The following is a 27,583-nucleotide window of genomic DNA, read 5'->3' as shown; positions in this document are numbered from 1 at the left end:
ATCAGCAATACATTTTTAAAAATGGAAGTGTACATTTAACAAAGAATGAAGTACTAAATTTCCTCTTAGTACTTAACATGCATAAAATATTTGTCGACATTTACCAACCACCACGAGAGTGCTAGGGATCTCATTGACCACACAACAACCAGAAGACACAACAATCTGCTACAAAAGGATCAACATCCATTTAAAAAGCTAGTAGTTATTTTAAGATTATGCATTAAGATAATTTAATACGTATAGGTGCAGAAGATGTTTATATAATTCTGTGTGAAACATGACCTCATTTAGATCAAATAACTTTTTGAAAATTAGTTTTTTACTTTTATTCTATGTTTTCTTATGCACATATGAAAAATGAAACAATAGCTGTTAATGTATTGGCTCCATTAGTAGAAAAAAGGCCCAGCACTGCTGGTTTCCAAATAGAAAATGAGTTAATTCCAAAAATAGACTTTTTTCATTCAATGCATTTGTATATTTGTTTGGTCAGGGCTGCAGATGGGAACAAAGTAAAGCTTTTGGAGGTTTATTCTGTCAAAAATATTGCAAATGCTGTTGTAAATTAAAAAGCTCAACATTGAAGATAAAATTGTTTTTGATGAAAGGATGTTGTCATGGTAAAAATCAATGTTCTTATTAAATTAAGAAATCTATGGAAGAGAAATGTTTTGGGAATTGGTTGTTGTGCATGCAAACAAACTCTGCTTATTCAGCCAGTTGAAATAAAACCGTAGTTGTCAAATTTACTGATAGTATACACAGTTTGACTGAACTATAAAATTCTTGTGATGAAACTGATGTTGAAGAACCATTCTATAGCATAACAATACACACTGTCTTTAATGCATATTAGCAACAGAATTTTAGATCTATTATTTTGTAAAGAACTGCTTTGTAAATTAAGTTTATTATATTGGCTTAACATTTTTTATTGATAATTGTGTTTTCTGTATATTGGTTAAGTTTTGGTTCACAAATTGTTTGGATTATTTAAAGTGTCACTAGAAAATGCCAACAAATTTTACCTTTTGAAAAATTTTAGCAAATAGCAATTATTAGAAACAAATCTTGCAAACAGAAAGACTTTGAAAGTTTTCCCTGTATAGGCAAGGGAAGAAATGATAAGGTTAAATGGTGAGAGCTCAAGATTTAATCAAGAGATTGTCATTTGCACTATCTCACCTATCATGAAGACTCTTTAGATGGAGCACCTTTTTTTAATTAGAGAAATTTATATTGTGTAGAATGAAATAAAATTGAGAAGGCAGTTGGTTTTGTAGTATCTAAGTTGATGAAATATTTTTAAAAGGATAAATAAAATAATTATTTGAAATTTTGTCAGTATTTTAAAAACTTTTCATTGACTGCATGGGTGAAAAGTTAAATATTTGGGTTTGAAATATTTACAGTTTTTAACATAAGGATTGGGACTATTCTTCATTCAGTAGAATTTTCCCTCAGATTACATGGTTGTCCAGAAATACTGTAAAGAGGGTATTTTCTCCATTAAAAATATGGTCTACAGAGAAGAGTAAGTTCAAAATGTCAACAATTTTATAATTACTCACTGCAGAATTTAATTTTGAAAAAGATTGCAATTTAAAAAAAAAAAAAAACTTAGGCCATATAAAAATGTATTCTCCAGAGAAATACCAATGCCTTGTTACTAGATACATACACTGAAGAAACTGATTAATGTATGTACATGTGTAGTGAATAATTATTCTGCTTATGGTTTTAGTGCATCATTGTACACAAATTTTTTTTGTCTTTTGGAAAGAATGTTATTTTTGAAAATACATTTTAATTAAACTTATAAGCTTACAATATAATACATTTTACAGTCAATAAAAAATTTTAAATTATATAATTTTCATTACTTTAAATGCCCTACCTAATTTTCAAAATTGTTAGCATATTGAAAATGTTTAATTTCCTAAAAATTAATTTTGGGGATAAGAAATATAAGCCAAATGTATCATTCTGCTAGCTCAGAAAAACATTGCAGTTAAGAGACTCTTTCTTTGATTTGTTTTAGTTGCAGATTTAAAATCTCAGCACTCACATGGACTTTAGCGTTAACCAAGTTGTAAATTCTAGCTCCACATTTGAGAAAACTAATGATTAAGTGGATTTCCCAGGTTTTTCCAGCAAGTTAATTACACAGTTTAGTGTACCACATTTTCTTTTAAGCTGGTTCTGAATTGTATTCCTCAGTTGGTGAATATTTTGCTAATTGTCTTTAAAAAATGAATCATAGAAATTTTCTTATCTGTGCTTGAACCAACATGGTCTAGCAATTAGTGAATAGCAATTGTTGGTACCCAAATTCAGAATAGCTCTATTAACATTTTCACTTGTATTTTTTATAATTCTGCTTTAATAAAACTAGGTTAATCCCTTTTAAATACCCTGCTACTGAAATAAGGTTGCTTTCTATCAAATCAATTATCTTAAGCAATTATCATAAAAGAGTTTACCACACCATTTCTGTACTTTGACTTATTGTTCTAGAATTGTCTTTAGTCTGCCTAACTTGATTGATTTTACTTTTTATCTGCTTCTAATGTGCTTAAAATCTTCTAATCTAATGTAAATGATTTAGTGTTTCTCAGTTTATTTTTCCCATGTATTATGAATTCTATTTGGCTTATAGTTAGAATTGTACACATGTAGCCTCGTTAAAACTATGCTTTTTCAATAAAACAACTGTAGTTTAAAATACAAACCTATTTTGTTAACATTTCAACTTTGGTTTAATTATTATTAAAATTATTTCAATATATGTTAATGTAGTGCATTCAAAAATTGACTTAGGAAGTCTTATTATGGTGTAAAAGCTACTATAATAAGTTGCTCCCTTACATAAATAAATAAATGACCAATATTACTAGAGGCTATAAGCAGCATGGGGGAAAAATGGAAGAAGTCTTTTATCCTAGTTTTTAGAGGGCATCAGCAGCTTGCTTTTATGAAAAAGTAACAGCTAAATGCACTGCAAATAATTTGCAGTAATCCAGTTCAGTGATTCATGTGTCTGCTTTAATGGGTCATAATTCAGAGTAAAGTAACTGAGTGCAGTCAGAGTGCAGACACTGCTTATGCCAGGGACAGTATCTCTTCATAAAACACACCTCAGGAGAAGCAGTTTGCCAGCCCCCTAATACTCTCTGATGTTTTGATGTCCTGCATATTTTTCCGATTAAGTTTTGAGTGCCATGTTTTTAGTTGTATTTCCACATTCATTATTCTCACGTAGACCCTTCAGCGGGTTTGCCATATATGATTATTTTTTTAATGATGCCTTTCTTTCCACTTCAGCAGTTTAATAATCTAGCACATGGCTGCTTCTCAATACTCAGCATTCACCTACCCAGTACAGGAGAGGACATGTGCTTTGGCTTCAAAATTCCATTTGCAGCATTAGAAATGCATATTCCCTACGGAACAACATTTGTTTGACATAACCATTCGTTTTTATTACCTCTTTAAATATGTTTATCCAGAGTTATCAATAATCATAAATAACTGTATTCTCATTTTGATCTGTTTTTTTCCAACAGACAAAATTGCTTACCCAGTACATATTAAATCTCGGCAAGTATGATCAAAACTACGACATCAGAGACCGTACAAGATTTATTAGGCAGCTTATTGTTCCGAATGAAAAGAGTGGAGCTTTAAGTAAATATGCCAAAAAAATATTCCTAGCACAAAAGCCTGCACCACTGCTTGAGTCTCCTTTTAAAGGTATTATCAGAATATAACTACAAAATATATGTTATCTAAAAAATTATGGCAGGATGTCGCCATTTCTAATGTGCTTAAAATTTATCTCTTAAGAAATATAGATGATTCGCATATATAAATATATAAAAACAATGTGCTTTTTACTCATTGATCTGTTCTCAAAAGCAAGTTTTATATTAAAGTTTATATTTTTGTAGACCTTATTTACCAAAATAATTTTAAGTATTCTGACTTTATTCTAACATTTAAACTGGGCAATAGATGAAAACCATGTTATTCTTATAAACAATGACTTCATTTATCTTTTAAATAGTTTTATAAGAAATATTCCTTTTAATAGTTATTAAGTAAATATTCTTTGTATGCTAGTATCAGTTTTGCTAGGAGGAATTGTTTTATAAAAAATATCTCTTTATATTTAAACTGGTTTTTCAAAGAGGGAAGTTGACTTATGTGTTCCAGCTTTTTAAAAGGACTAATTAAGTATTTTGCCACCTTACAAGTAGCCATTCCAGTTGGAATCAAATAATTATGTACCTTGGTTTTCATATTGTTTCTTATTTAATGTTGTCAAGCGATAAAAAGCAATTCAGTTTTGTAGAAAAACTATTAAAATTCTGGATGTGTTTGTGCCAAGACATGTATATGGATTGTTTAACTGTGCTGTCATTCTTAATATTCACAGTAAAGTAATTTTTAGAGAAGCTACATTTCAGAGCAACACCTCTAAACACACTGACTGATTAGCTTTTTTATTGACCATTATGGGGGAGATTATTGTAATCTATGGACTGAAATCAGTTTTTTGACCTATGAAGAGCTTCCTGGTTTATATTTATTCCTTGACATTTGAGGTAATATGCCAATTACCTTGAGCTCTGATTATGATTGTTCTCTGTTATATACAGCTCATATTGTTTATTTTATATTTTTCCCTATTTTTAATAGATAGAGATCATTTCCAGCTTGGCACCTTATCTCATACTCTCAACATTAAAGCTACTGGGTACCTGGAATTATCTAATTGGCCAGAGGTGGCGCCCGACCCATCAGTTCGAAATGTAGAAGTAATAGAGTTGGTAAGTTGACCTTTCTGAAATTAGTTTTGTTAAAGCAGTGGAAGACTCTGGGATAACTACTGTTTTCTATAAAAGCTTTTTTGGAGAGTTGAAAATTGTTCTAGTATTTCTAAAGGTAATATGTTAGATATACCTTGCCTTTATAGCAACTAAATATTATAGTATTCCTATGCCACTGTACATGTACTGTTCCTTTTCTTCAAGGCAATAGAGAACTGGATTCTCTGCATCAGTACCACCCACATTTGTGCTATTGCATTTGTAGCTGTGTAGATTCAATTTCTAAGGTATTTAGTTTCATTAGATCAAGTTTTTTCTACTTTGTTTAGATATTTGTAAGCTTTCTGACAATATCTTTCTGAATAATTTTTGCTGTTCTCTTTCAGAAAAAACCACACAAAGTGTTCTAGATTTTCTGACGAACCATTTTTAAGTGAAGCCTGAACATAAATAGGGAGCGTTGTGTACCAAAAATGTCCTTTGACAAGGTCACAAAGTGAATAATATGGTGCTTTCTCATAAAAAAAAATTGCTATATAAATACTCTTTTTATCAATCTTTAAAAAAAGTGCTGGCCATTGAGATAAAATAATTAACATTCTTTTCTAATATTATCTGTTTCTTTCTCATACAAACAAGAAAAATAAGGAGAGAGGCCTTCTAATTGTATGTAGCGATTATGCAAAATATATTTAATACTTTAAAATGTGGAGTTAACAAAAAAGCAGTTAAGAATTATATTCTGGATACTTTTGTGGTGGAAAAGATACATTGAATTAGGATTCAGATAACTGGAGTTCTTTACTAATTCCTATGGGAAAGTGAGTTAACCTCCTTGCTCTTAACTTTCCTGTATACAGTGGAAGAAAACCTTTATTACTTTAATAAATAGAATTTCTATAATGATCATGGCCATGTAATTTGATTTCTCTGAGAAATAATGTTTCTCTTAACCACTCCAACTTATCCTGGCTTTGAAGCATGGCCAGAATTAATAATAGCACCATTTAGGAACCCGACTGTGTACGGTGATAATGTTTTACAAAAACTATCTTGTTTAAACCTAATTCTGATCGGAAGTGATGATTATTGTTATTCCCACTTTGCAGACAAGGAAGCCAAGTCTTAGAGAACTTAAGTGAATTGCCTAAGTTCACATGGCTAGTAAGTGATAGAACCATATTCCAACCCAGGTCCGAGTTCATTGTCCATGCTGTTACTGTATTTTATTATGTAATATGATATAACCCTGAGCTTGTTTGCAAATCTGTATTATCCTTAGTACTTAGCACCATTATTTTTATGTTGTGACAAATGATCTGTACTTAGAGACGGCCAAAAATTTTTAACAGTAGAAATATGTAAAAATATGAGAAGCAGTTACATGTCTATCCCTCCTTGCAGCTAAGTTTGTTGATTTTTCACTGAAATCTGCATGCTCTTAAGTACTCTTCAAAAGAATTGCCTTATTTATGCAATTTTTAAAAATTTTTATTTTATTTTATTTTTTTTTTTTGAGGCAGAGTCTTGCTGTGTCACCCAGGCTGGAGTGCAGAGGCCTGATCTTGGCTCACTGCAATGTCAGCCTCCTGGGTTCAAGTGATTCTCCTGCCTTAGCTTCCCAAGTAGCTGGGATTACAGGCACATGCCACCATGCTTGGCTAATTTTTGTATATTTAGTAGAGACGGGGTTTCGCCATGTTGGCCAGGCTGGTCTCAAACTCCTGACCTCATATGGTCTGCCCACCTCAGCTTACCAAAGTGCTGGGATTACAGGTGTGAGCCACCGTGTCCAGCCTATTTGTGCAACTTTTGATCAGATACTAGAATATAAAGAGAGTGTTGTTACGGTTCTTCCTACGGACATACTTTCTTTCCTAATTCCTTATTATGTTTGTTTGTTGTTTTTATGGTTCTTTTTTTTTCTTTTTTATTATGGGGTACATGATGTTTTAGCCCAAGCAGAACCATCCTTTTATACTTCCCCTACTTCTGCCTTATCTCTGCCTCCTTGCTGCCCCCACCCACCAAAAAGCATTATCTTCTCAGAGTTGATAGCAATGCTATGCAATTTAATTTGGTCTCAGCAGTATTCTTTATTGGCTGATAGATTGGTTTGTTGGCTGGCTTCTTCCATTTTCATGTGCTTTTCTAAGCATTAACTACCTTATAGGGACAGTACTTAAATACAACATATTATGTTCATTTCACCTATCCAATTCAACAGAGACAAACTAATTTCTTTTTTCATTTTGCTGATTATATTTATGAAATTAATAATTGGTAACTTACGGAGAATCATTATAACTGATGGAACATGGTTTGATAAAACTGTCACTGTTGATGCCATGCAGAAAACAGCTTCAATCTATTGGACTCTGAGACAATTGGCTTAAAATTGTACTATGAGGGACACAGTTAAGTATAAAAATAATATAGATAGTTTTATTTTTAAATGCAGCTACAATACAAAAATAATGTCCATATTATCTTTCTTGTCTCTCACTCTACTTCATCTCCCTTCCAAGTCATGTCACTGTATTTCATGCACATCATATACTATGTTATTCTAGTTTTCCTGTAAAGCGATCTTACAGGGTCAAGTCTTGTAACTGTGAAATATAACTTAGTAAGAAAAATGGCCTAGGATAATCTGATATTTTAATCAAAACGACAGGGAACCTAGTCAGATTGACAGGAGAAGTCACTTTGAATTACACACCACCATTTCCAGGATATAGAATATAATATATATTTGTATTATGATCCCAGTAAGTTTTAAAGATCCTTAGTTAATAATTTATTTGCTTAGTTCTAGAAAGTCCTTTCTTTTCTACTTACAGAAAGACCGCCTTCTGCATATGAAGGGTATTTTGCTTTATAAACAATCTGTCAATATTTTATCCTTCATAGGAACTTTCAAATTAGCATCTATGTTCTCTTCTTTTCTTTTCTCTATTATTCCTTTTGCTTAGAATGATAATGTGGTCCTTTAGTCATAAAGGACCACAATAAAAATTAAAATATTTTTATTGTTCACCTTTGGCCATTTAAAACCTGAAACTCCATAGAGTTCATGGCCATGTCAAGAAAAAATGCACATTTGAGCATAGGAGCCTGGTTTTCTGAAATTGTTGATTTAGTGTTATTAAATTAATCCGAGAAACTTTTTATCAGACCTCAGAGAAATATGTCTGGATTTAAGAAAAATACAGACTTCAGAGTTTACCAAAAATAGGAGAGCTTTGTTTATAGAATACTATCTTTGTAGACAGAAGCATTTTAAATACAAATAAAAGAAAGCCATTCTGCTGATCTTATGTAAGCATCTTATTCAAATATATTCAAGTATTTTTTACTCATTAATTAGCTGTTACTGTCCAGTTAGTAATTTTCCAGATTACTGAAGCTTCTCTTTTTAGGCAACATACCTTAAGCCCTCTAGATCAGTGGTTTTATTCTTATTTGTTTTTATTTATTTATTTATTTATTTATTTATTTATTTTGAGACATAGTTTTGCTCTGTCACCCAGGCTGGAGTGCAGTGGTACAATCATAGCTCACTGCAGCCTCAAACTCCTGGGCTCAAGCCATCCTGCTGCCTCAGCTCCCAAAGTGCTGAGAGTACAGGCATGAGCCACATCACCTGGCCTTAGACTAGTGGCTTTTAAATGTAGCTGCACATTATAATCATACAGAGATTTTTAAACAAAACACAACTAGGTCAGACGGGTGCACCAGACTAATCAAATTAGAATTTCAAGAGGCGAACCCAGGTATTCTTTTTTTAGTATTAATATTTTTATTGTTTGTATTAACATTTTAAAAACTATTCTTAGGTGATTCTATTGTACATTCAGTGCTGAGAAACATTCTTGAATAAGAAATTCTGTCATGCTCTAGATTCCTTTACAACAAAATATGTACTCTAGCAAAGACTTGCACATAGTAAAAACTTAAAAGGTACAATAAATAAATGAGTCTCAACTATTTTAATCTTTTCGGAAGTATACATTTCCCTGCTCTTTAACAAATCATATATGGAGCATGATTTAATTTTTTCTTGATGAATCAAGGCCGTGACTATAAAAGCAAACTAATACACCGTATTGAAGTGATTAAAGGGGCTCATATTAGTAAATGATATTACTAATACAATATTTAGAAGTAAACACTAAAGTCAGTATTTTTCTTCAGCATATTTCTGAATTTAATATTGAAATCTTTAAGAGGCTAATAAATATAATTAGTATTTATTGTGTCAGCCACACTTAAAATTGAACAAAATAGACCGGGCGTGGTGGTTCACGCCTGTAATCCCAGCACTTTGGGAGGGGGCAGGCGGATCACCTGAGGTCAGGAGTTCAAGACCAGCCTGGCGAACATAGTGAAACCCCGTCTCTACTAAAAATATAAAAATTAGCCGGGCATGATGGCACATTCCTGTGGTCCCAGCTACTTGGGAGGCTGAGGCAGGACAGTCACTTAAACCTGGGAGGCAGAGGTTGCAGTGAGCTGAGATCGTGGCACTACTCCAGCCTGGGCAACAAAGTGAGACTCCATCTCAAAAAAAATTTGCCCAAAATATTTTAAGTTCCCTGCTCTCCAGAAACTTACATTCTACCAGGGATAGACCAACAGTTAAAAAAACAAGATTGTATAGTATATTAAAAAGTAATACATGCTGTGATTAAAAAAAAAAAACAACCACCACAACAACAACAACAAAAAAACGTGGCGGGGAATGGTGTTGGAAGTGCCAAGAGCTAGGGTGAAGGCCCTAAGCTGGGAGCGTGCCTGGGACATTTGGAGGAGCAGTAAGGCATGGCCAGAGCAGATCAGGCAAGAGGGTGAGCAGCAAGAGGTCAGAGAGGCAGGCGACAGGGGGACAGTCATAGAGGAGCAGTCATGAAAGGATGGTTGTGTCAGGCTATGCAGACTGTTGTAGGGACTTTGGCTTTTTCTCTGAGTAAAATGGGGGGCCACTGCAGGGTTTCAGGCCAAAAAGGAGCTTGATCTGATTTAGGTTTTAATAGAATCATTCTAGATGCTGTGTTTTGCAAAGTTTGTTTGCTGGGGGCAGGGTGGAGGGGCAGTAGAAGCAAAGTAACAAGTAGTCCAGGAGAGAAGGGTGGGTCAGACCAGGGTAGCTACAGGATTTCTTGATGGCTGAGATGTTTAGGATACGAGAAAAAGAGAGAAGTCAAGGATTACTCCAGGATTTAGGCTGTTGAGATGGTTAGGGCAATTTATTGCCTACACTAAATATTTTTTTCTTTTTTTTTTTTCTCTCTTTTCCTTCAGTGTCAAGCTATGAACTTGTGTTTGTTATTGCTGTTATTCTATCTGCTTTTAGTTTTGCTCACCTATTTTAGGATATACTACTTTTGTTTAAATCTTCTGTGGGCCAACAAACACAAAAGTTTTAAAGATTGTATATTTGCAATAAGATTGTTGGTTTTTTTTTTTGAGACGGAGTCTTGCTCTGTTGCCCGGGCTAGAGTGCAGAGTGCAGTGGCCGGATCTCAGCTCACTGCAAGCTCCACCTCCCGGGTTTACGCCATTCTCCTGCCTCAGCCTCCAGAGTAGCTGGGACTACAGGCGCCCACCACCTCGCCCGGCTAGTTTTTTTGTATTTTTAGTAGAGACGGGGTTTCACCGTGTTAGCCAGGATGGTCTCGATCTCCTGACCTCGTGATCCGCCCGTCTCGGCCTCCCAAAGTGCTGGGATTACAGGCTTGAGCCACCGCGCCCGGCCTAAGATTGTTGATTTAACATAGGGGCTCTGAGTGAGAGTTTGTGCTGCTGTATTTAGGAGTAAAATGAATCAGCCTTAATGCCAGGACTTCTAACAGTTGCGTTCTCTGTTGAGGCCATAAGCTTGCTTTTGAATTCAGTTATGTTCTTAATGATTAAGTTTGCCAGAACTCTAAATCTCTGAATGAGAATTCATTTATATTTACTTTATTTGTTTAAACAGGCAAAAGAATGGACCCCAGCGGGAAAAGCAAAGCAAGATAATTCTGCTAAGAAGTTTTATTCTGAATCTGAGGAAGAGGAGGACTCTTCTGATAGTAGCAGTGATAGTGGTGGGTTTTAGAATTTATTGGCATGTATTATTTACATAGTAGATTACATTCTATATCTCAGAAACAAGGCCTAATCCATAGTATTCAGCAGGTGGTTTTAAGTGAAGTTTGTATTATCAAAATAATCCCTTTCATTTATATATCGCTGTTTATGTTTCAAAGTAATTTTTAATTACTAAATTCTCTTTTTACTTTACAATGTCTCTTGGACAATAGCTAATACATTGGTATAGCTGAAACAGGAACTCATACTTTTCTGAATTCTAAACCATAATGCCTGTTATATCTATTGAAAAACATGATTTTACACTTGATAAACTTTTAGTGGAGTCTTTAAAAGTAACTTTCTTTTATAAAAATGTAAAGTTTATTTTATACCTTGAAGAGTCTTTTTCTCTTTCATTTTATACCCATCTCTTTCTGTGAACCTCTATAGAGATAAAGCTAAAATTATTAAGTCTCTATATACTATAAAAAAATCAAACTAAAGATTGAGAGTAACTATATGCAGTGAAAAGAATCCTTAATAGGAAGGATTTAGAAACCCTGGGTTTTACCTATGCAAACTGAACAAGGCACCTACTTTTCTCTATATCAAATAAATGAAGGAGTAGAGTTAAATATTTCTTAAAGTCCCTTCATTGCTAAAATTCTGTGAGTGATTTGCCTAATGAAAAATATATTGGAGTCACTTTCTGATGCTCTTATTAACACTTAACCTAATAGGCAAGTCTGCCCCAAAACCAAATGATACCCAACTTTCTCTAAAATCTTATTCCTTGGAGAACCAGGGCCCGTCACTCTTACTTGGTTATCTACTACCCAACTCTAAGGTAATTCACTCTTCTTTTCTCTGTCTTGCTTATCAAAAATCTTTGTTTTTAATATCTGGTAAATTAATCTGCGATATATTACCTTCTGAAATAATCAACTGAAAAGTAGAGAAATAACTCAATTGAGAAAGTAGATATTAAGAAATATGGAATTTCAGGAGTAATGTAGACTTGTGAGAATTATGTGTGTAATTAATCATGTACTTCTTCATTTTGTAGAATTACATATAGATATTTGTCTTCATTATATTTATTCACTAGCCCATGCCTATTCATAGGCTGACCATTTTTAATACATATATGAAATATTCCATTAACATTACAGCTTTTCATGAGTTTATCTGAATACGTATAATAATGAGTCATGTGGCAAGAGTTCTACTGTAGCTGCCAGAGGAAAAAATAAAACTTTTCTTGCTAGAAGTTATGAGATTGGCTGGGCGTGGTGGCTCACGCCTGTAATCCCAGCACTCTGGGAGGTTGAGACGGGCGGATCACAAGGTCAGGAGATCGAGATCATACTGGCTAACACGGTGAAACCCCGTCTCTACTAAAAATACAAAAAATTAGCCGGGCGTGGTGGCACATGCCTGTAATCCCAGCTACTCAGAAGACTGAGGCAGGAGAATGGTGTGAACCCAGGAGGCAGAGGTTACAGTGAGCCGTGATCGTGCCACTATACTCCAGCCTGGGCAACAGAGCGAGACTCCATCTCAAAAAACAAACAAACAAACAAGAACGTTATAAGATTGTGTTTTCCAGGTGGCAAGTATTTTTGAGAATAAACTAATTTTCTCTAAGATTTTACTGACTCGAAAATTTAAATAATGGTGCCTGAAGTCAGCTGGCCCCAGATTCGTGTTGCCGTCCCATGTGATGACGTGAGAGAGTAACTTAGATGCTGTAATTTCTTTTCATCGTTTATAGCATAAGCCAGTTATCTGACTTAATATGTATGTCTGTGTAACTTGGATATTGCCACAAATTTAAAATGTCCTTATTTAGTAGCTTTATTTTAGTAAAATAAACTTTCCTGTTTCTGTTTGTAAATGATGATAATGATGAGCACCTTAACCTGTGGCAGACCCTGTTGTGTTCTAATCGCCTTTATATGTTTCAGATCATTTAATCTTCAGAACAACTCTGAAAAGTAACTAGTATTATCCCCATTTGCTGAAAAGGAAACCAAGACCCAGAGAAGTTGAATAACTTGATCAGTTTTACAACTGGCAAGTAGCAGAGCCAGGATCTGAATCCGAACACTAACTTGATAACCCATGCTTGTGCCCCTTGCAAGCCATCTTGAAAGAATACAGGCAGTCCTAGCTTTTCACTGTGATGGACCTTCCTGATGTTGGTGTTATTTAACCGTTAGAATGTTTAATTAAAGGTTGTGTTCCTGCCTAAGAGGGCTTCGTTACATAGATCACAGGCAGGGCAACAGTTTGTCCTTTTGTCTGGGACACAACTCTGTAGTTATAGTCATTTTAAATAGTAAAAAATACATGTATATTCTTCATGTATTCTCTTCTGCAGAGTCCTAGCATACCATAATTTATACATAAAACATTTAAAAGTATAATTCCTCAGTGTAACTTGATCATCTCTTTGACCTATGGAAAACTCCTTTACTAGCTCGAATAAGTAATAACTCTTTAATTAGTCATTTTGCCTATTGTCTTTGAATTTGGAGGTTTTTCCAGGTGATTTGAATGGCTCATTTTCCTCTCAAAATTTGTTCCTAAGAAGATTAAACTGTTGCCTTCTTTTACTCTAAATAGAATTTCCCATTACAAGCAGAAGAATTTAAAATTATTTCTTTAGCTTTACATCAATCTTTATGTAATTCTTTAAAAGGAAGTTTTTGACATAGCTATTGTATTTACTTTGGGGTTTGAAAAGTGAGATTCCTTCAAATTTGGTTTACTTAGTTCGTCTTTGCTTAGCTTTTCTCTACTCATTGTCAGAGCATCCTCTCTCTGTCTGCCTCCCTCCAAACTCACCGCGCTAAAGGAATCCATAGAGCTGAAAGAATGGGGTATGGGAATGAAATATTAAACACGTGGTGTCCACTGAACTAAAATTCAACATCTGGTTTCATTTGTGATGAATATTGGCAGTTACAGGTGTCCGTGTGTCTAATTAAATGACTATACATCTAAGAACATCTGGTTCTGTTTTTCAGAGAGTGAATCTGGAAGTGAAAGTGGAGAGCAAGGCGACAGTGGGGAGGAAGGAGACAGCAATGAGGACAGCAGTGAGGACTCCTCCAGTGAGCAGGACAGTGAGAGTGGAAGGCAGTCAGGCCTAGAAAACAAAAGAACGGCCAAGAGGAACTCAAAAGCCAAAGGAAAAAGGTAATTTATTTTGTCAGAATTTCCTTCAAAAAATATTCTGTGAAAGTTCGCCCCAGGCAGATGTTTCTTGTTAATCAAAAAATGGTGAGAGAAAAGAAGTGTGTATTTTTTCCCAGATATTAAATCTTTTTAAAATTAAAGTGCTAGTTGTTCACATTATTTTCCTACTTGTAATGCTTAGCTTTCATTTTGAACTTGAATGTATCTTGGGGTTACATTTTGAAAATTGATATAACCTTGGAAGGCTGAGTTAAGTGATCAAGCAATAGGTATGAAACACTTAATTACCTTTTGTAGCAATTTTGCTGAGGGCTAAAATTAAATCCTTCAACACTTTGCCATTATGTAACCAAGACAATTGATTTTTCTAAATAATGTTATATTAAAAAGATTATGATCTAAATATTAGAGTCAAGGGCTGTGAAGGAAGACAGTTGTAAGAGCTTTAAGTGTTAGCACTTTTTAAGATCTCCCATTATCAACCACATTATTGTGTATTAAAGTGTCATTAAAATTTTGAGTAATTGGGGCTAATATCTTGGATTGTGCAACTCTGTTTTCCCCACTGCTGTCAGTGAATGGCCTCTGCCGACATGATGGTCCTTTCCCCAGGAGCCTGCTGCCCGCTCACTTGATGAGCTTGCAGCTCGGCTCAGTCGTGGCTGACAGCACTGATTGGGGCGCAGTACGCTCTCTGCTCCTTTTATTACAGACAGTAATTAAAGCAGCTCGCCCTGCCACTTCCATAACAAACACAGCATAATGCCCTAATTATGACTTTATTAATTTAAGTCAGGATTTAATGATTTTAAAAGTGATTTATATTGTTTTTCCTGTTCAGAACAAATGAAATCTGTAGGTTAAATTAATACAGGCTTTTCATCATTGCAAAGTTAGAAACCTAGTTACCAGTAAATTCTTTTCATTAGATTAACATCTGAAACTCTAAGCAGTAAGGTAAACAATAATTACCATCAAAATTGAGTGATGCATAATAAAATAACACTTTTACTTTTAAAATCTTATCTTAAAAGCTAGAAGTTAAATATATTTAGAATCATTCACTTGTTGCAGCAAAGGAGCTACTTGGTTTATAATAGCCTTGTCTTTGAGAGAAATCCTGTACTTCTTGTTTAATATGAGAATATCTATGATGATATGAGTTATAAAACATGTCTTGTTTCTAGAAAGGGAAAGTTTTGTTCAGTGCGTGAAATGTCCTTTCAGATGGCAAAAGTCAGTATACTAGAAATTTGTAGTCGTGTATTAGTTTTATTATTCCTTTCTTCAGAAATAGATTTTTCTCTTTACCCATGTTTGAATTTAAAAGAATTGTTTGTTACAAAGAGAACCACAAATACATTCTAAACCTTATATTTTTAAGTACACATTTTAACCAGTGAATTGGGGATAATAAATTGCCATTTTTTTGCCAGGGAAAAACAACAACATATTTTTCAGTCTTCAAATATAATTACATGTGCTCTGAGATGTTACCATGGCTCCATTTTTAATAAACAGCAATCATATTTCCTCCACAAAAATCAATTCTAGGAAATATCGATTCTTTCCTTGCCTCACTCCTCTCCCTCCCCCAGTATTTTTCTACCTCTTAGAATGTTTTTTTAACTTTGCTAGTATGATAATTTTTTAACGCTCTTAATAAGCTTTAAGCATCTTCAAAAACCACCCTTTAGTAATCATAAATATTTATGGCCAAATTTAAATTTTACACTCCAAAGTATTTTCATTTGAAGGGAGATAGTATGACATAGTGGAAAAAATATGGACTTTGGAGTGAGACAGGCTTGAGTTCAGATTCTAGTTCTGCCCCTCTTGTTATGTATCCCTAAGCAAGTTATTTAACCTTTCTGAATATTAATTTCATTATTGTAAATGGGATAATAATGTACCCAGGAAGAGTGCATTTAAATTAGATAATCATTATGATTGGTATGAAATGCCTAGCCCTTTCTGGCCCACAGTAGATTCTTAAAAATATACACACACATGTTGTAAAGAGAACTAGACTTTTAGTTTCCAGGAAAATATAAAACACCACAAGGCATCTCTCATCCCCTGAGATAAGGGTGTTTGGTCATCTCACATGTTATTCCTTCTCCTTGGAGAACTGCTTCCCTGCCCATCTGCCAGCCTTGCTCCTATATCTTGGCTTATATGTCTCTTTCTCCAGGAAGCATTCCTAATTAGATTAAGTTTGTTTAGGTGTCTCTCCAAATGTTCTCCTGACACACTATAATTTATTACTTACTATACTGTGTTATCACTGTCACCTTATCTATATCCTCCAGTGGACTGTAGACTCTGTAGGGTAGACACACATAGATCCTCTTAACCATTGTTATCCTTAGCACCTAACATAATGCCAACATGTAGTCAAAAATTAATTAATATTTGTTGAGCAGGTGAACAAATGAACAAATGAATGGTGTTAAGCACTTAGGTATGATCATTTGATATTTTAAAAGTTTATATTTGATTAGCTTAAATTTGTAGCAAGATAGTACTTTAGAAGTTCCTTTGTTAACCAGTTCAAAGGAACGGGTTAACATTTTCTCATAGAATGTGTTTAAGGTCACATTTGAGAATTTGTGTAAGTAATTTTCTTGGGTAGAAAAGTGTATAAAATACAGGTCTATTTTAGCAAAAGTAGATATATAAATATTTAAATATATTACTAAACCGGTTGTGGTGGCTCAAGCGTGTAATCCCAACATTTTGGTAGGCCGAGTTGGGAGGATTACTTGAGCCCAGGAGTTCCAGACCAGCCTAGGCAACATAGTGAGACCCTGTCTCTACAAAAAATATAAAATTAGCTGGATGTGGTGGTGCATGCCTGTAGTCCCAACTACTTGTGAGGCTGAAGTGGGAGAATCGCTTGAGCCCAGGAGATCGAGACTGTAGTGAGCCATGATTGCACCACTATACTCCAGCCTAGGTGACAATGAGACCCTGTCTCCAATATATATATGTGTATACACACACAGTATTTTGAGATAGCATTTAAAAAATCAGCCTAAATATCTTTGAAGTTGTTACTGGTAGTACTTAATTCTTGGTAAATCAGACATTTAGTATTTTCTACATTGTTTTTGATTATATCGTTTAGTGTCATTTTATGACTTTTTGCGTATGACAGGATAGAACTGAATTTGAATGGGTTCTAATTTATTTGGTTATGGGTAATACCTTCATTATTACCTCATTAATGTATTCTGGAATTTAAAAACCATTTTTTATATAAACTACTTATATAAAGGAGTTAAAGTTGATATTTCAAAATTTACTGTTATATATAGTGATTCTGAAGATGGGGAGAAGGAAAATGAAAAATCTAAAACTTCAGATTCTTCAAATGCCGAATCTAGTTCAATAGAAGACAGTTCTTCAGATTCTGAATCAGAGTCAGAATCTGAAAGTGAATCTGAATCCAGAAAAGTCACTCAGGTAAGAGATTATGCATTTGTTATAATTGAAGGTAAATACTCTTACAGCAACTAAAATAAACAACACCATCCTTATCTATGCCTGTGATTTTATTTTTTCTAGATAAGCCTTTCCCTTATAACCCAACTCTGAAGAAAAGCTAGAAACTTTAAAAAATCTAATCCCTTGCCACTGAAATCAGGGAACTCTTATGCATATGGCTTTTTTTGTTCTTGGCTACGTTGTGACAAAGGGGGTTTTTGCTGAAGGGAATGTAAAAGGAAGTCACAAAAAATAGTATTGAGCAAAGAATTCTAAGTGTACATACATCATCAGAAATTGAGACTATTCACTTTTTTAAAATATTGGGCATTTTGCATAATAGAGTGTGTTTTAAAGCTTTAATTAAAGAGTATACATTCTTTTTTCTTTATTATTATACTTTAAGTTCTAGGGTACATGTGCATAACGTGCAGGTTTGTTACATATGTATACTTGTGCCATGTTGGTGTGCTGCACCCATGGCACACACCAATTGAATTAATGGGTGCCAACTCGTCAGCACCCATCAATTCATCATTTATATCAGGTATAACTCCCAATACAATCCCTCCCCCCTCCCCGCTCCCCATGATAGGCCCCGGTGTGTGATGGTCCCCTTCCCGAGTCCAAGTGATCTCATTGTTCAGTTCCCACCTATGAGTGAGAACATGCAGTGTTTGGTTTTCTGTTCTTGTGATAGTTTGCTACGAATGATGGTTTCCAGCTGCATCCATGTCCCTACAAAGGACGCAAACTCATCCTTTTTTATGGCTGCATAGTATTCCATGGTGTATATGTGCCACATTTTCTTAATCCAGTCTGTCACAGATGGACATTTGGGTTGATTCCAAGTCTTTGCTATTGTGAATAGTGCCGCAATAAACATACGTGTGCATGTGTCTTTATAGCAGCATGATTTATAATCCTTTGGGTATATACCCAGTAGTGGGATGGCTGGGTCATATGGTACATCTAGTTCTAGATCCTTGAGGAATTGCCATACTGTTTTCCATAATGGTTAAATTAGTTTACAATCCCACCAACAGTGTAAAAGTGTTCCTATTTCTCCACATCCTCTCTAGCACCTGTTGTTTCCTGACTTTTTAATGATTGCCATTCTAACTGGTGTGAGATGGTATCTCATTGTGGTTTTGATTTGCATTTCTCTGATGGCCAGTGATGATGAGCATGTTTTCATGTGTCTGTTGGCTGTATGAATGTCTTCTTTTGAGAAATGTCTGTTCATATCCTTTCCCCACTTTTTGATGGGGTTGTTTGTTTTTTTCTTGTATATTTGTTTGAGTTCTTTGTAGATTCTGGATATTAGCCCTTTGTCAGATGAGTAGATTGCAAAAATTTTCTCCCATTCTGTAGGTTGCCTGTTCACTCTGATGGTAGTTTCTTTTGCTGTGCAGAAGCTCTTTAGTTTAATTAGATCCCATTTGTCAATTTTGGCTTTTGCTGCTGTTGCTTTTGGTGTTATAGACATGAAGTCCTTGCCCATGCCTATGTCCTGAATGGTATTACCTAGGTTTTCTTCTAGGGTTTTTATGGTATCAGGTCTGACATTTAAGTCTCTAATCCATCTTGAATTAATCTTCGTATAAGGAGTAAGGAAAGGATCCAGTTTCAGCTTTCTACTTATGGCTAGCCAATTTTCCCAGCACCATTTATTAAATAGGGAAGCCTTTCCCCATTTCTTGTTTCTCTCAGGTTTGTCAAAGATCAGATGGCTGTAGATGTGTGGTATTATTTCTGAGGGCTCTGTTCTGTTCCATTGATCTATATCTCTGTTTTGGTACCAGTACCATGCTATTTTGGTTACTGTAGCCTTGTAGTATAGTTTGAAGTCAGGTAGCGTGACGCCTCCAGCTTTGTTCTTTTGACTTAGGATTGTCTTGGCAATGCGGGCTCTTTTTTGGTTCCATATGAACTTTAAAGCCGTTTTTTCCAATTCTGTGAAGAAACTCATTGGTAGCTTGATGGGGATGGCATTGAATCTATAAATAACCTTGGGCAGTATGGCCATTTTCACGATATTGATTCTTCTTATCCATGAGCATGGTATGTTCTTCCATTTGTTTGTGTCCTCTTTTATTTCACTGAGCAGTGGTTTGTAGTTCTCCTTGAAGAGGTCCTTTACATCCCTTGTAAGTTGGATTCCTAGGTATTTTATTCTCTTTGAAGCAATTGTGAATGGAAGTTCATTCGTGATTTGGCTCTCTGTTTGTTACTGGTGTATAAGAATGCTTGTGATTTTTGCACATTAATTTTGTATCCTGAGACTTTGCTGAAGTTGCTTATCAGCTTAGGAGATTTTGGGCTGAGACAATGGGGTTTTCTAAATACACAATCATGTCATCTGCAAACAGGGACAATTTGACTTCTTCTTTTCCTAACTGAATACCCTTGATTTCTTTCTCTTGCCTGATTGCCCTAGCCAGAACTTCCAACACTATGTTGAATAGGAGTGGTGAGAGAGGGCATCCCTGTCTTGTGCCAGTTTTCAAAGGGAATTTTTCCAGTTTTTGCCCATTCAGTATGGTATTAGCTGTGGGTTTGTCATGAATAGCTCTTATTATTTTGAGGTACGTTCCATCAATACCGAATTTATTGAGCGTTTTTAGCATGAAGGGCTGTTGAATTTTGTCAAAGGCCTTTTTTGCATCTATTGAGATAATCATGTGGTTCTTATCTTTGGTTCTGTTTATATGCTGGATTACATTTATTGATTTGCGAATGTTGAACCAGCCTTGCATCCCAGGGATGAATCCAACTTGATCATGGTGGATAATCTTTTTGATGTGCTGCTGAATCCGGTTTGCCAGTATTTTATTGAGGATTTCTGCATCGATGTTCATCAGGGATATTGGTCTAAAATTTTCTTTTTTTGTTGTGTCTCTGCCAGGCTTTGGTATCAGGATGATGTTGGCCTCATAAAATGAGTTAGGGAGGATTCCCTCTTTTACTATTGATTGGAATAGTTTCAGAAGGAATGGTACCAGCTCCTCCTTGTACCTCTGGTAGAATTCAGCTGTGAATCCATCTGGTCCTGGACTGTTTTTTTGGTTGGTAGGCTATTAATTATTGCCTCAATTTCAGAGCCTGCTATTGGTCTATTCAGGGATTCAACTTCTTCCTGGTTTAGTCTTGGGAGAGTGTAAGCGTCCAGGATATTATCCATTTCTTCTAGATTTTCTAGTTGATTTGCATAGAGGTGTTTATAGTATTCTCTGATGGTAGTTTGTATTTCTGTGGGGTCGATGGTGATATCCCCTTTATCATTTTTTATTGTGTTTATTTGATTCCTCTCTCTTTTCTTCTTTATTAGCCTTGCTAGTGGTCTGTCAATTCTGTTGATCTTTTCAAAAAACCAACTCCTGGATTCGTTGATTTTTTGGAGGGTTTTTTTGTGTCTCTATCTCCGTCAGTTCTGCTCTGATCTTAGTTATTTCTTGCCTTCTGCTAGCTTTTGAATGTGTTTGCTCTTGCCTCTCTAGTTCTTTTAATTGTGATGTTAGAGTGTCAATTTTAGATCTTTCCTGCTTTCTCTAGTGGGCATTTAGTGCTGTAAATTTCCCTCTACACGCTGCTTTAAATGTGTCCCAGAGATTCTGGTATGTTGTATCTTTGTTCTCATTGGTTTCAAAGAACATCTTTATTTCTGCCTTCATTTTGTTATGTACCCAGTAGTCATTCAGGAGCAGGTTGTTCAGTTGCCATGTAGTTGAGCGGTTTTGATTGAGTTTCTTAGTCCTGAGTTCTAGTTTGCTTGCACTGTGGTCTGAGAGACAGTTTGTTATAATTTCTGTTCTTTTACATTTGCTGAGGAGTGCTTTACTTCCAATTATGTGGTCAATTTTGGAATAAGTGCGATGTGGTGCTGAGAAGAATGTATATTCCGTTGATTTGGGGTGGAGAGTTCTATAGATGTCTATTAGGTCCGCTTGGTGCAGAGATGAGTTCAATTCCTGGATATCCTTGTTAACTTTCTGTCTCGTTGATCTGTCTAATGTTGACAGTGGAGTGTTGAAGTCTCCCATTATTATTGTATGGGAGTCTAAGTCTCTTTGTAAGTCTCTAAGGACTTGCTTTATGAATTTGGGTGCTCCTGTATTGGGTGCATATATATTTAGGATAGTTAGCTCTTCCTGTTGAATTGATCCCTTTACCATTATGTAATGGCCTTCTTTGTCTCTTTTGATCTTTGATGGTTTAAAGTCTGTTTTCTCAGAGACTAGGATTGCAACCCCTGCTTTTTTGTGTTCTCCATTTGCTTGGTAGACCTTCCTCCATCCCTTTATTTTGAGCCTATGTATGTCTCTGCATGTGAGATGGGTCTCCTGAATACAGCAGTCTGATGGGTCTTGACTCTTTATCCAGTTTGCCAGTCTGTGTCTTTTAATTGGAGCATTTAGTCCATTTACATTTAAGGTTAATATTGTTATGTGTGAACTTGATCCTGCCATTATGATATTAACTGGTTATTTTCCTTGTTATTTGATGCAGTTTCTTCCTAGCCTCGATGGTCTTTACATTTTGGCATGTTTTTGCAGTGGCTGGTACCGGTTGTTCCTTTCCATGTTTAGGGCTTCCTTCAGGGTCTCTTGTAAGGCAGGCCTGGTGGTGACAAAATCTCTAAGCATTTGTTTATCTGTAAAGGATTTTATTTCTCCTTCACTGATGAAACTTAGTTTGGCTGGATATGAAATTCTGGGTTGAAAATTCTTTAAGAATGTTGAATATTGGCCCCCACTCTCTTCTGGCTTGTAGAGTTTCTGCCGAGAGGTCTGCTGTTAGTCTGATGGGCTTCCCTTTGTGGGTAACCCGACCTTTCTCTCTGGCTGCCCTTAAGATTTTTTCCTTCATTTCATCTTTGGTGAATCTGGCAATTATGTGTCTTGGAGTTGCTCTTCTGGAGGAGTATCTTTGTGGCGTTCTCTGTATTTCCTGAATTTGAATGTTGGCCTGCCCTACTAGGTTGGGGAAGTTCTCCTGGATGATATCCTGAAGAGTGTTTTCCAACTTGGTTCCATTTTCCCCTCACTTTCAGGCACCCCAATCAGACGTAGATTTGGTCTTTTTACATAATCCCATACTTCTTGCAGGCTTTGTTCATTTCTTTTTCTTCTTTTTTCTTTTGGTTTCTCTTCTCGCTTCATTTCATTCATTTGATCCTCCATCACTGATACTCTTTCTTCCAGGTGATCGAGTCAGTTACTGAAGCTTGTGCATTTGTCACGTATTTCTCGTGTCATGGTTTTCATCTCTGTCATTTCGTTTATGACCTTCTCTGCATTAATTAGTCTAGCTGTCAATTCTTCCACTCTTTTTTCAAGATTTTTAGTTTCTTTGCACTGGGTACGTAATTCCTCCTTTAGCTCTGAGAAGTTTGATGGAATGAAGCCTTCTTCTCTCATCTTGTCAAAGTCATTCTCTGACCAGCTTTGATCCGTTGCTGTCGATGGGCTGCGCTCCTCTGCAGGGGGAGATGCGCTCTTATTTTTTTGAATTTCCAGCTTTTCTGCCCTGCTTTTTCCCCATCTTTGTGGTTTTATCTGCCTCTGGTCTTTGATGATGGTGACGTACTGATGGGCTTTTGGTATAGGTGTCCTTCCTGTTTGATAGTTTTCTTTCTAACAGTCAGGACTCTCAGCTGTAGATCTGCTGGAGATTGCTTGAGGTCCACTCCAGACCCTGTTTGCCTGGGTATCAGCAGCAGAGGTTGCAGAAGATAGAATATTGCTGAACAGCGAGTGTACCTGTCTGATTCTTACTTTGGAAGCTTCCTCTCAGGGGTGTACTCCACCCTGTGAGGTGTGGGGTGTCAGACTGCCCCTAGTGGGGGATGTCTCCCAGTTAGGCTACTCAGGGGTCAGGGACCCACTTGAGCAGGCAGTCTGTCCGTTCTCAGATCTCAACCTCCGTGTTGGGAGATCCACTGCTCTCTTCAAAGCTGTCAGACAGAGTCGTTTGCGTCTGCAAAGGTTTCTGCTGCTTTTTTTGTTGTTGTTGTTTAGCTGTGCCCTGTCCCCAGAGGTGGAGTCTACAGACAGGAGGTTTCCTTGAGCTGCTGTGACCTCTACCCAGTTCGAGCTTCCCAGCGGCTTTGTTTACCTACTTAAGCCTCAGCAATGGCGGGTGCCCCTCCCCCAGCCTCGCTGCTGCCTTGTGGTTAGATCGCAGACTGCTGTGTTAGCAATGAGGGAGTCTCCGTGGGCGTGGGACCCTCCCGGCCAGGTGTGGGATATATTCTCCTGGTGTGCCCGTTTCCTTAAAGCGCAGTATTGGGGTGGGAGTTACCCGATTTTCCAGGTGTTGTGTGTCTCAGTTCCCCTGGCTAGGAAAAGGGATTCCCTTCCCCCTTGCGCTTCCCAGGTGAGGCGATGCCTCGCCCTGCTTCAGCTCTTGCTGGCTGGGCTGCAGCAGCTGACCAGCACCGATTGTCCAGCACTCCCTAGTGAGATGAACCCAGTACCTCAGTTGAAAATGCAGAAATCACCGGTCTTCTGTGTTGCTCACGTTGGGAGTTGGAGACTGGAGCTGCTCCTATTCGGCCATCTTGCTCCGCCAAGAGTATACATTCTTCAGTAAGAATTTGCATAGACATTTATTTAAAAACAAATGCAAAAGCCACTTATATAATAAAATAATAATGCTTTTTGGTAATAACGTTTGTAACACTGAATTTTGCCTGCTTAGCAGGAAAAAAATAAAGTATAAATTGCAAAAATGTAGTTGTTAATGTAAAATGTATTGTATCTGATTTCAGGTCTAGTTAAAAGAATAAAATAATAATATAGAATTCAGACCTAATTATAATTATTTTTGGTCTTTAATAATCACCCCCTTCCTATAAATGGGCTGTGTTCATGCCAGACTTCAAGTATAGTAGTTTTATGTATAACTGTGTTATTCTGTTTGTTGAAAATATGACCAAACTCTGCCTTTGATTCAGTTCAGTTTCTTCTTAATCCAATATTGTTTTCGTTTATTTGTTCTATTAACTTGAATTTCTTCAGTATGTTTTCTGAGTAGGCAAGGATGAAAATTAATTTATTGAAGTAGACAATTGCCCTCCCCCATCCAAAGATTTATTGTTAAAGAATGTTTTTAAAATTGGCTAGCCTTATTTCACATTTTCTTGCATATATTAAAACCTATCTTAAACTTAGAATTTATATTTAAAACTTGTGTCTGTATATAAAATAACCTAAGATTTTTGTTTTTAAAAAATTCACATAAAATCTTAAGAGATTTTATGGTTTATTAATCTGGCCTGATATAAAAACTTATCACATAGTGAGTTTGGTGTAGTCTCATTTCGTACTTCCATCAAATTACCAGAAAGTTTAAAATGTTATTGAAAATAAAGAGAGTTACAAATCGACAGTAAGTACAACCCAGAGTAAGAAGTATTTTTTAAAAATGACAGAACAAGAAATCAGTGAGTGTCAAGTGGTGGAAGTTATTCTTAGGAAGTTTTGTAACAGTTGAAAAATTATAGACTTCAGTTCCTCTGTAGTAGTAGAAGCAGAGCTTTAGGATGCCATTAAAAAGCCACAGTGGTTGAACATCATGTTGTGTTGTACTCTTTCCTCCCCCTGAAAAAAACAAAAGAAGATAAAAGCCACGGGGGCACTCCAGGTCAGTGATTCTGTTTGTTTCTTCTTTGTCAAAGACTTTCAGTGATCAGATTAAATCTCTTGATAGTTAAAAATATTTTCCTATAAAACGTCAGTATAAAACAACTCAAACTATTGCAGTGAACCAAGACTTCTGAGAAATTTGGGTTTCGCTCACATTGTTGATAGTTTTGTGTTCACGTGTTTCCCTTAGGTGGCTTATTTATATTAGAATGCCTTTTACCATCTATAATAGGCAGACAGGACTGTGGAATTTTTTGCTTTGGTTTAGCAATTGGAATAAGTATTCTCCACCTTGGAGCTACCATAACTACTTATTTATTTCTATTTCTTTCTGAATAATTTGGCATATACCATGCAATTGCAGAGTATATCTATTTTCTAATAATAGGCGACTATAATTGTAGAAAAGTCCTCCTTGCGCCAAGTGTTGTGGCTTCTGCTCTAAATTATGAGTAATGAAGGCAGATGGTGGGTACTTTAATTTAGCATGACAATATGTTAGTGCTGAAAATTCATATGCCTTATATCTACAGCCTAACTAAATCTATACTTTTATGCTTTCTTTTCTTTTTTTTCATCCAGACAATGTGTTTTGAGGGCACTGAGCATGAAAATGTGACCTAGGAGTTACCTTGAATATATGGCTTTCAGAACAGTTAATTTTTATGGTAGTCCTATGAGATAAGCATAGTGTTCTACTTGTTGGGAGAGAATATCTTTGTTTCAGTTTCCTCATCTGTAAAGCAGAAATGCTAGTACCTACCTTACTTCTTTCAAGTGTTATGTTAAAAATAAAATATGAAAGATCAATGTAACACACTACGTAACTATAAAACAACAGTTTTAACATTTTTAAAAATTTTATAAAAGATCAACAGTATTGGAGAACATCAAATGCTAAAAGTAATCTAAATTTTTTGGTAACTCTCAAGTATCCTGCTTTTTTTTCCACTCTTTTTACACTATTCAGGTTGTAAGTCAACGTTTAATTCTGTTCCCTTACCTACAGCCTGTGAGCTTAACCACTTTCTTTAGAAGACAGCTGCCATCCACGGTCAGTGTCTCTACTCTCTAACTCACAATCTCCATTTACCCTACTTTTCCTTTGAATGCAGCTCTGTGTAAGATTCTCATCCACTTCCCCAAGGGTAACTCCTACTTCCTTTTGGTCTTGTTTTGTTCATAATCATCTGTCTCCTTCGCACCTTTAATCTCTTTCTCCATTCATTCCTTTTCTGCCAACTGTAGCATTCAGATTTTTTCCTCATTTAAAGAGAGAGAGAGGGAGCATGGAGTGGAAAAGACAGAGTGTGTGTACATGAGTGGGAGTGAGTTTAGAAAAATAATCTACGTATCCTGCATCTTGTACTTCTTAACTCAGTTATTTCCAACTCTATCCTACACATACTGCTCTCTGAAAAGGCAGCTATGATCCTTCCCCAAACCCAGTAGCCTTCTCTTATTCTTGGTCTTTTTGTATGACTGTTCCCCTACTACTTAAAAGCCTCTGCATCCCTTTTGTTCTGACTTTTTTGACCTTTCATTCTTTCAGTTGCTTCACTTTTTACCCGCTTCTGACACCCAAGTGTGAACGTTGCTCCCAAATTAGTACTTAGTACACATTAGTTTTTTGAGATATTAATTGATGTGAATGAATTTTTCTTTAGTCTTCTTTTTTTCCCTCTAAATTTGTCCTGTTGTGAGACTTAATTCACTCCTATAGCTTCAGCTAAAACGTTTATGTTAATTACTTCCATGGTAATGTCTTTCAGTCTTTACAATATGTTTCAGCTTTTCTTCCCAAATTCATACCAAATTTTTAGACCTCTCTGAGGCTAACCTAATACAATCAAACCTAATTGTTTCCAAACCGAATACAATCAAAAGACATGCTCTACCATTTGTCACCAGCATTCTTTTCATTCTCCCAGATCTGAAGCCCCAGAATTATCTCTGACTACTCTGTCATTCTGTATGTTTAGATAGTTACCAACTCCTATAGGTTCTGTGTGTTATTTCTCATGTCTGTTTCTTCTTTCCCTACTGCCATTATTCTAGATCAGCTTTTCATTACCTGCATAGACCACTGCCATTGGTTATCCTCTGACCAATGCCTTCCCAACCCCAAGTCCTTCTATACAACTGCCATATGGATATTAAATTCACTTGGCCTGATGGCCCCTTGCCATTTGAGTTCAGTAAACTCAGGCTAGCTTGCCCAAACCTACCTAGTCTTAACCCTACCCACCCTGTTTTCTTTTCTTTTCTTTTCTTTTCTTTTCTTTTCTTTTCTTTTCTTTTCTTTTCTTTTCTTTTCTTTTCTTTTCTTTT

General features: G+C 35.8%; 1 protein-coding gene across 5 annotated transcripts in view; it reads left to right on the top strand.

Annotated features, from left to right (window-relative positions):
• AP3B1 (adaptor related protein complex 3 subunit beta 1) overlaps positions 1 to 27,583 on the top strand; it is a 314,641-nt gene that overhangs the window by 183,238 nt on the left and 103,820 nt on the right. For all 5 annotated transcript variants that reach the window (XM_023214919.1, XM_023214920.1, XM_023214922.2 and 2 more), the window contains exons 16-20: positions 3,570 to 3,756; positions 4,705 to 4,835; positions 10,816 to 10,924; positions 13,943 to 14,114; positions 17,435 to 17,582. In XM_023214919.1, coding sequence (XP_023070687.1) covers positions 3,570 to 3,756; positions 4,705 to 4,835; positions 10,816 to 10,924; positions 13,943 to 14,114; positions 17,435 to 17,582 — 747 coding nt within the window. The remainder of the gene's footprint in view (positions 1 to 3,569; positions 3,757 to 4,704; positions 4,836 to 10,815; positions 10,925 to 13,942; positions 14,115 to 17,434; positions 17,583 to 27,583) is intronic.

This window comes from Piliocolobus tephrosceles, chromosome 4 (assembly GCF_002776525.5).
Source record: "Piliocolobus tephrosceles isolate RC106 chromosome 4, ASM277652v3, whole genome shotgun sequence".
In the NCBI taxonomy this organism is placed as follows: domain Eukaryota; kingdom Metazoa; phylum Chordata; class Mammalia; order Primates; family Cercopithecidae; genus Piliocolobus; species Piliocolobus tephrosceles.
The sequence above is the reverse complement of the archived record's forward strand: the minus strand, read 5'-3'. Positions and strand labels throughout refer to the sequence as shown.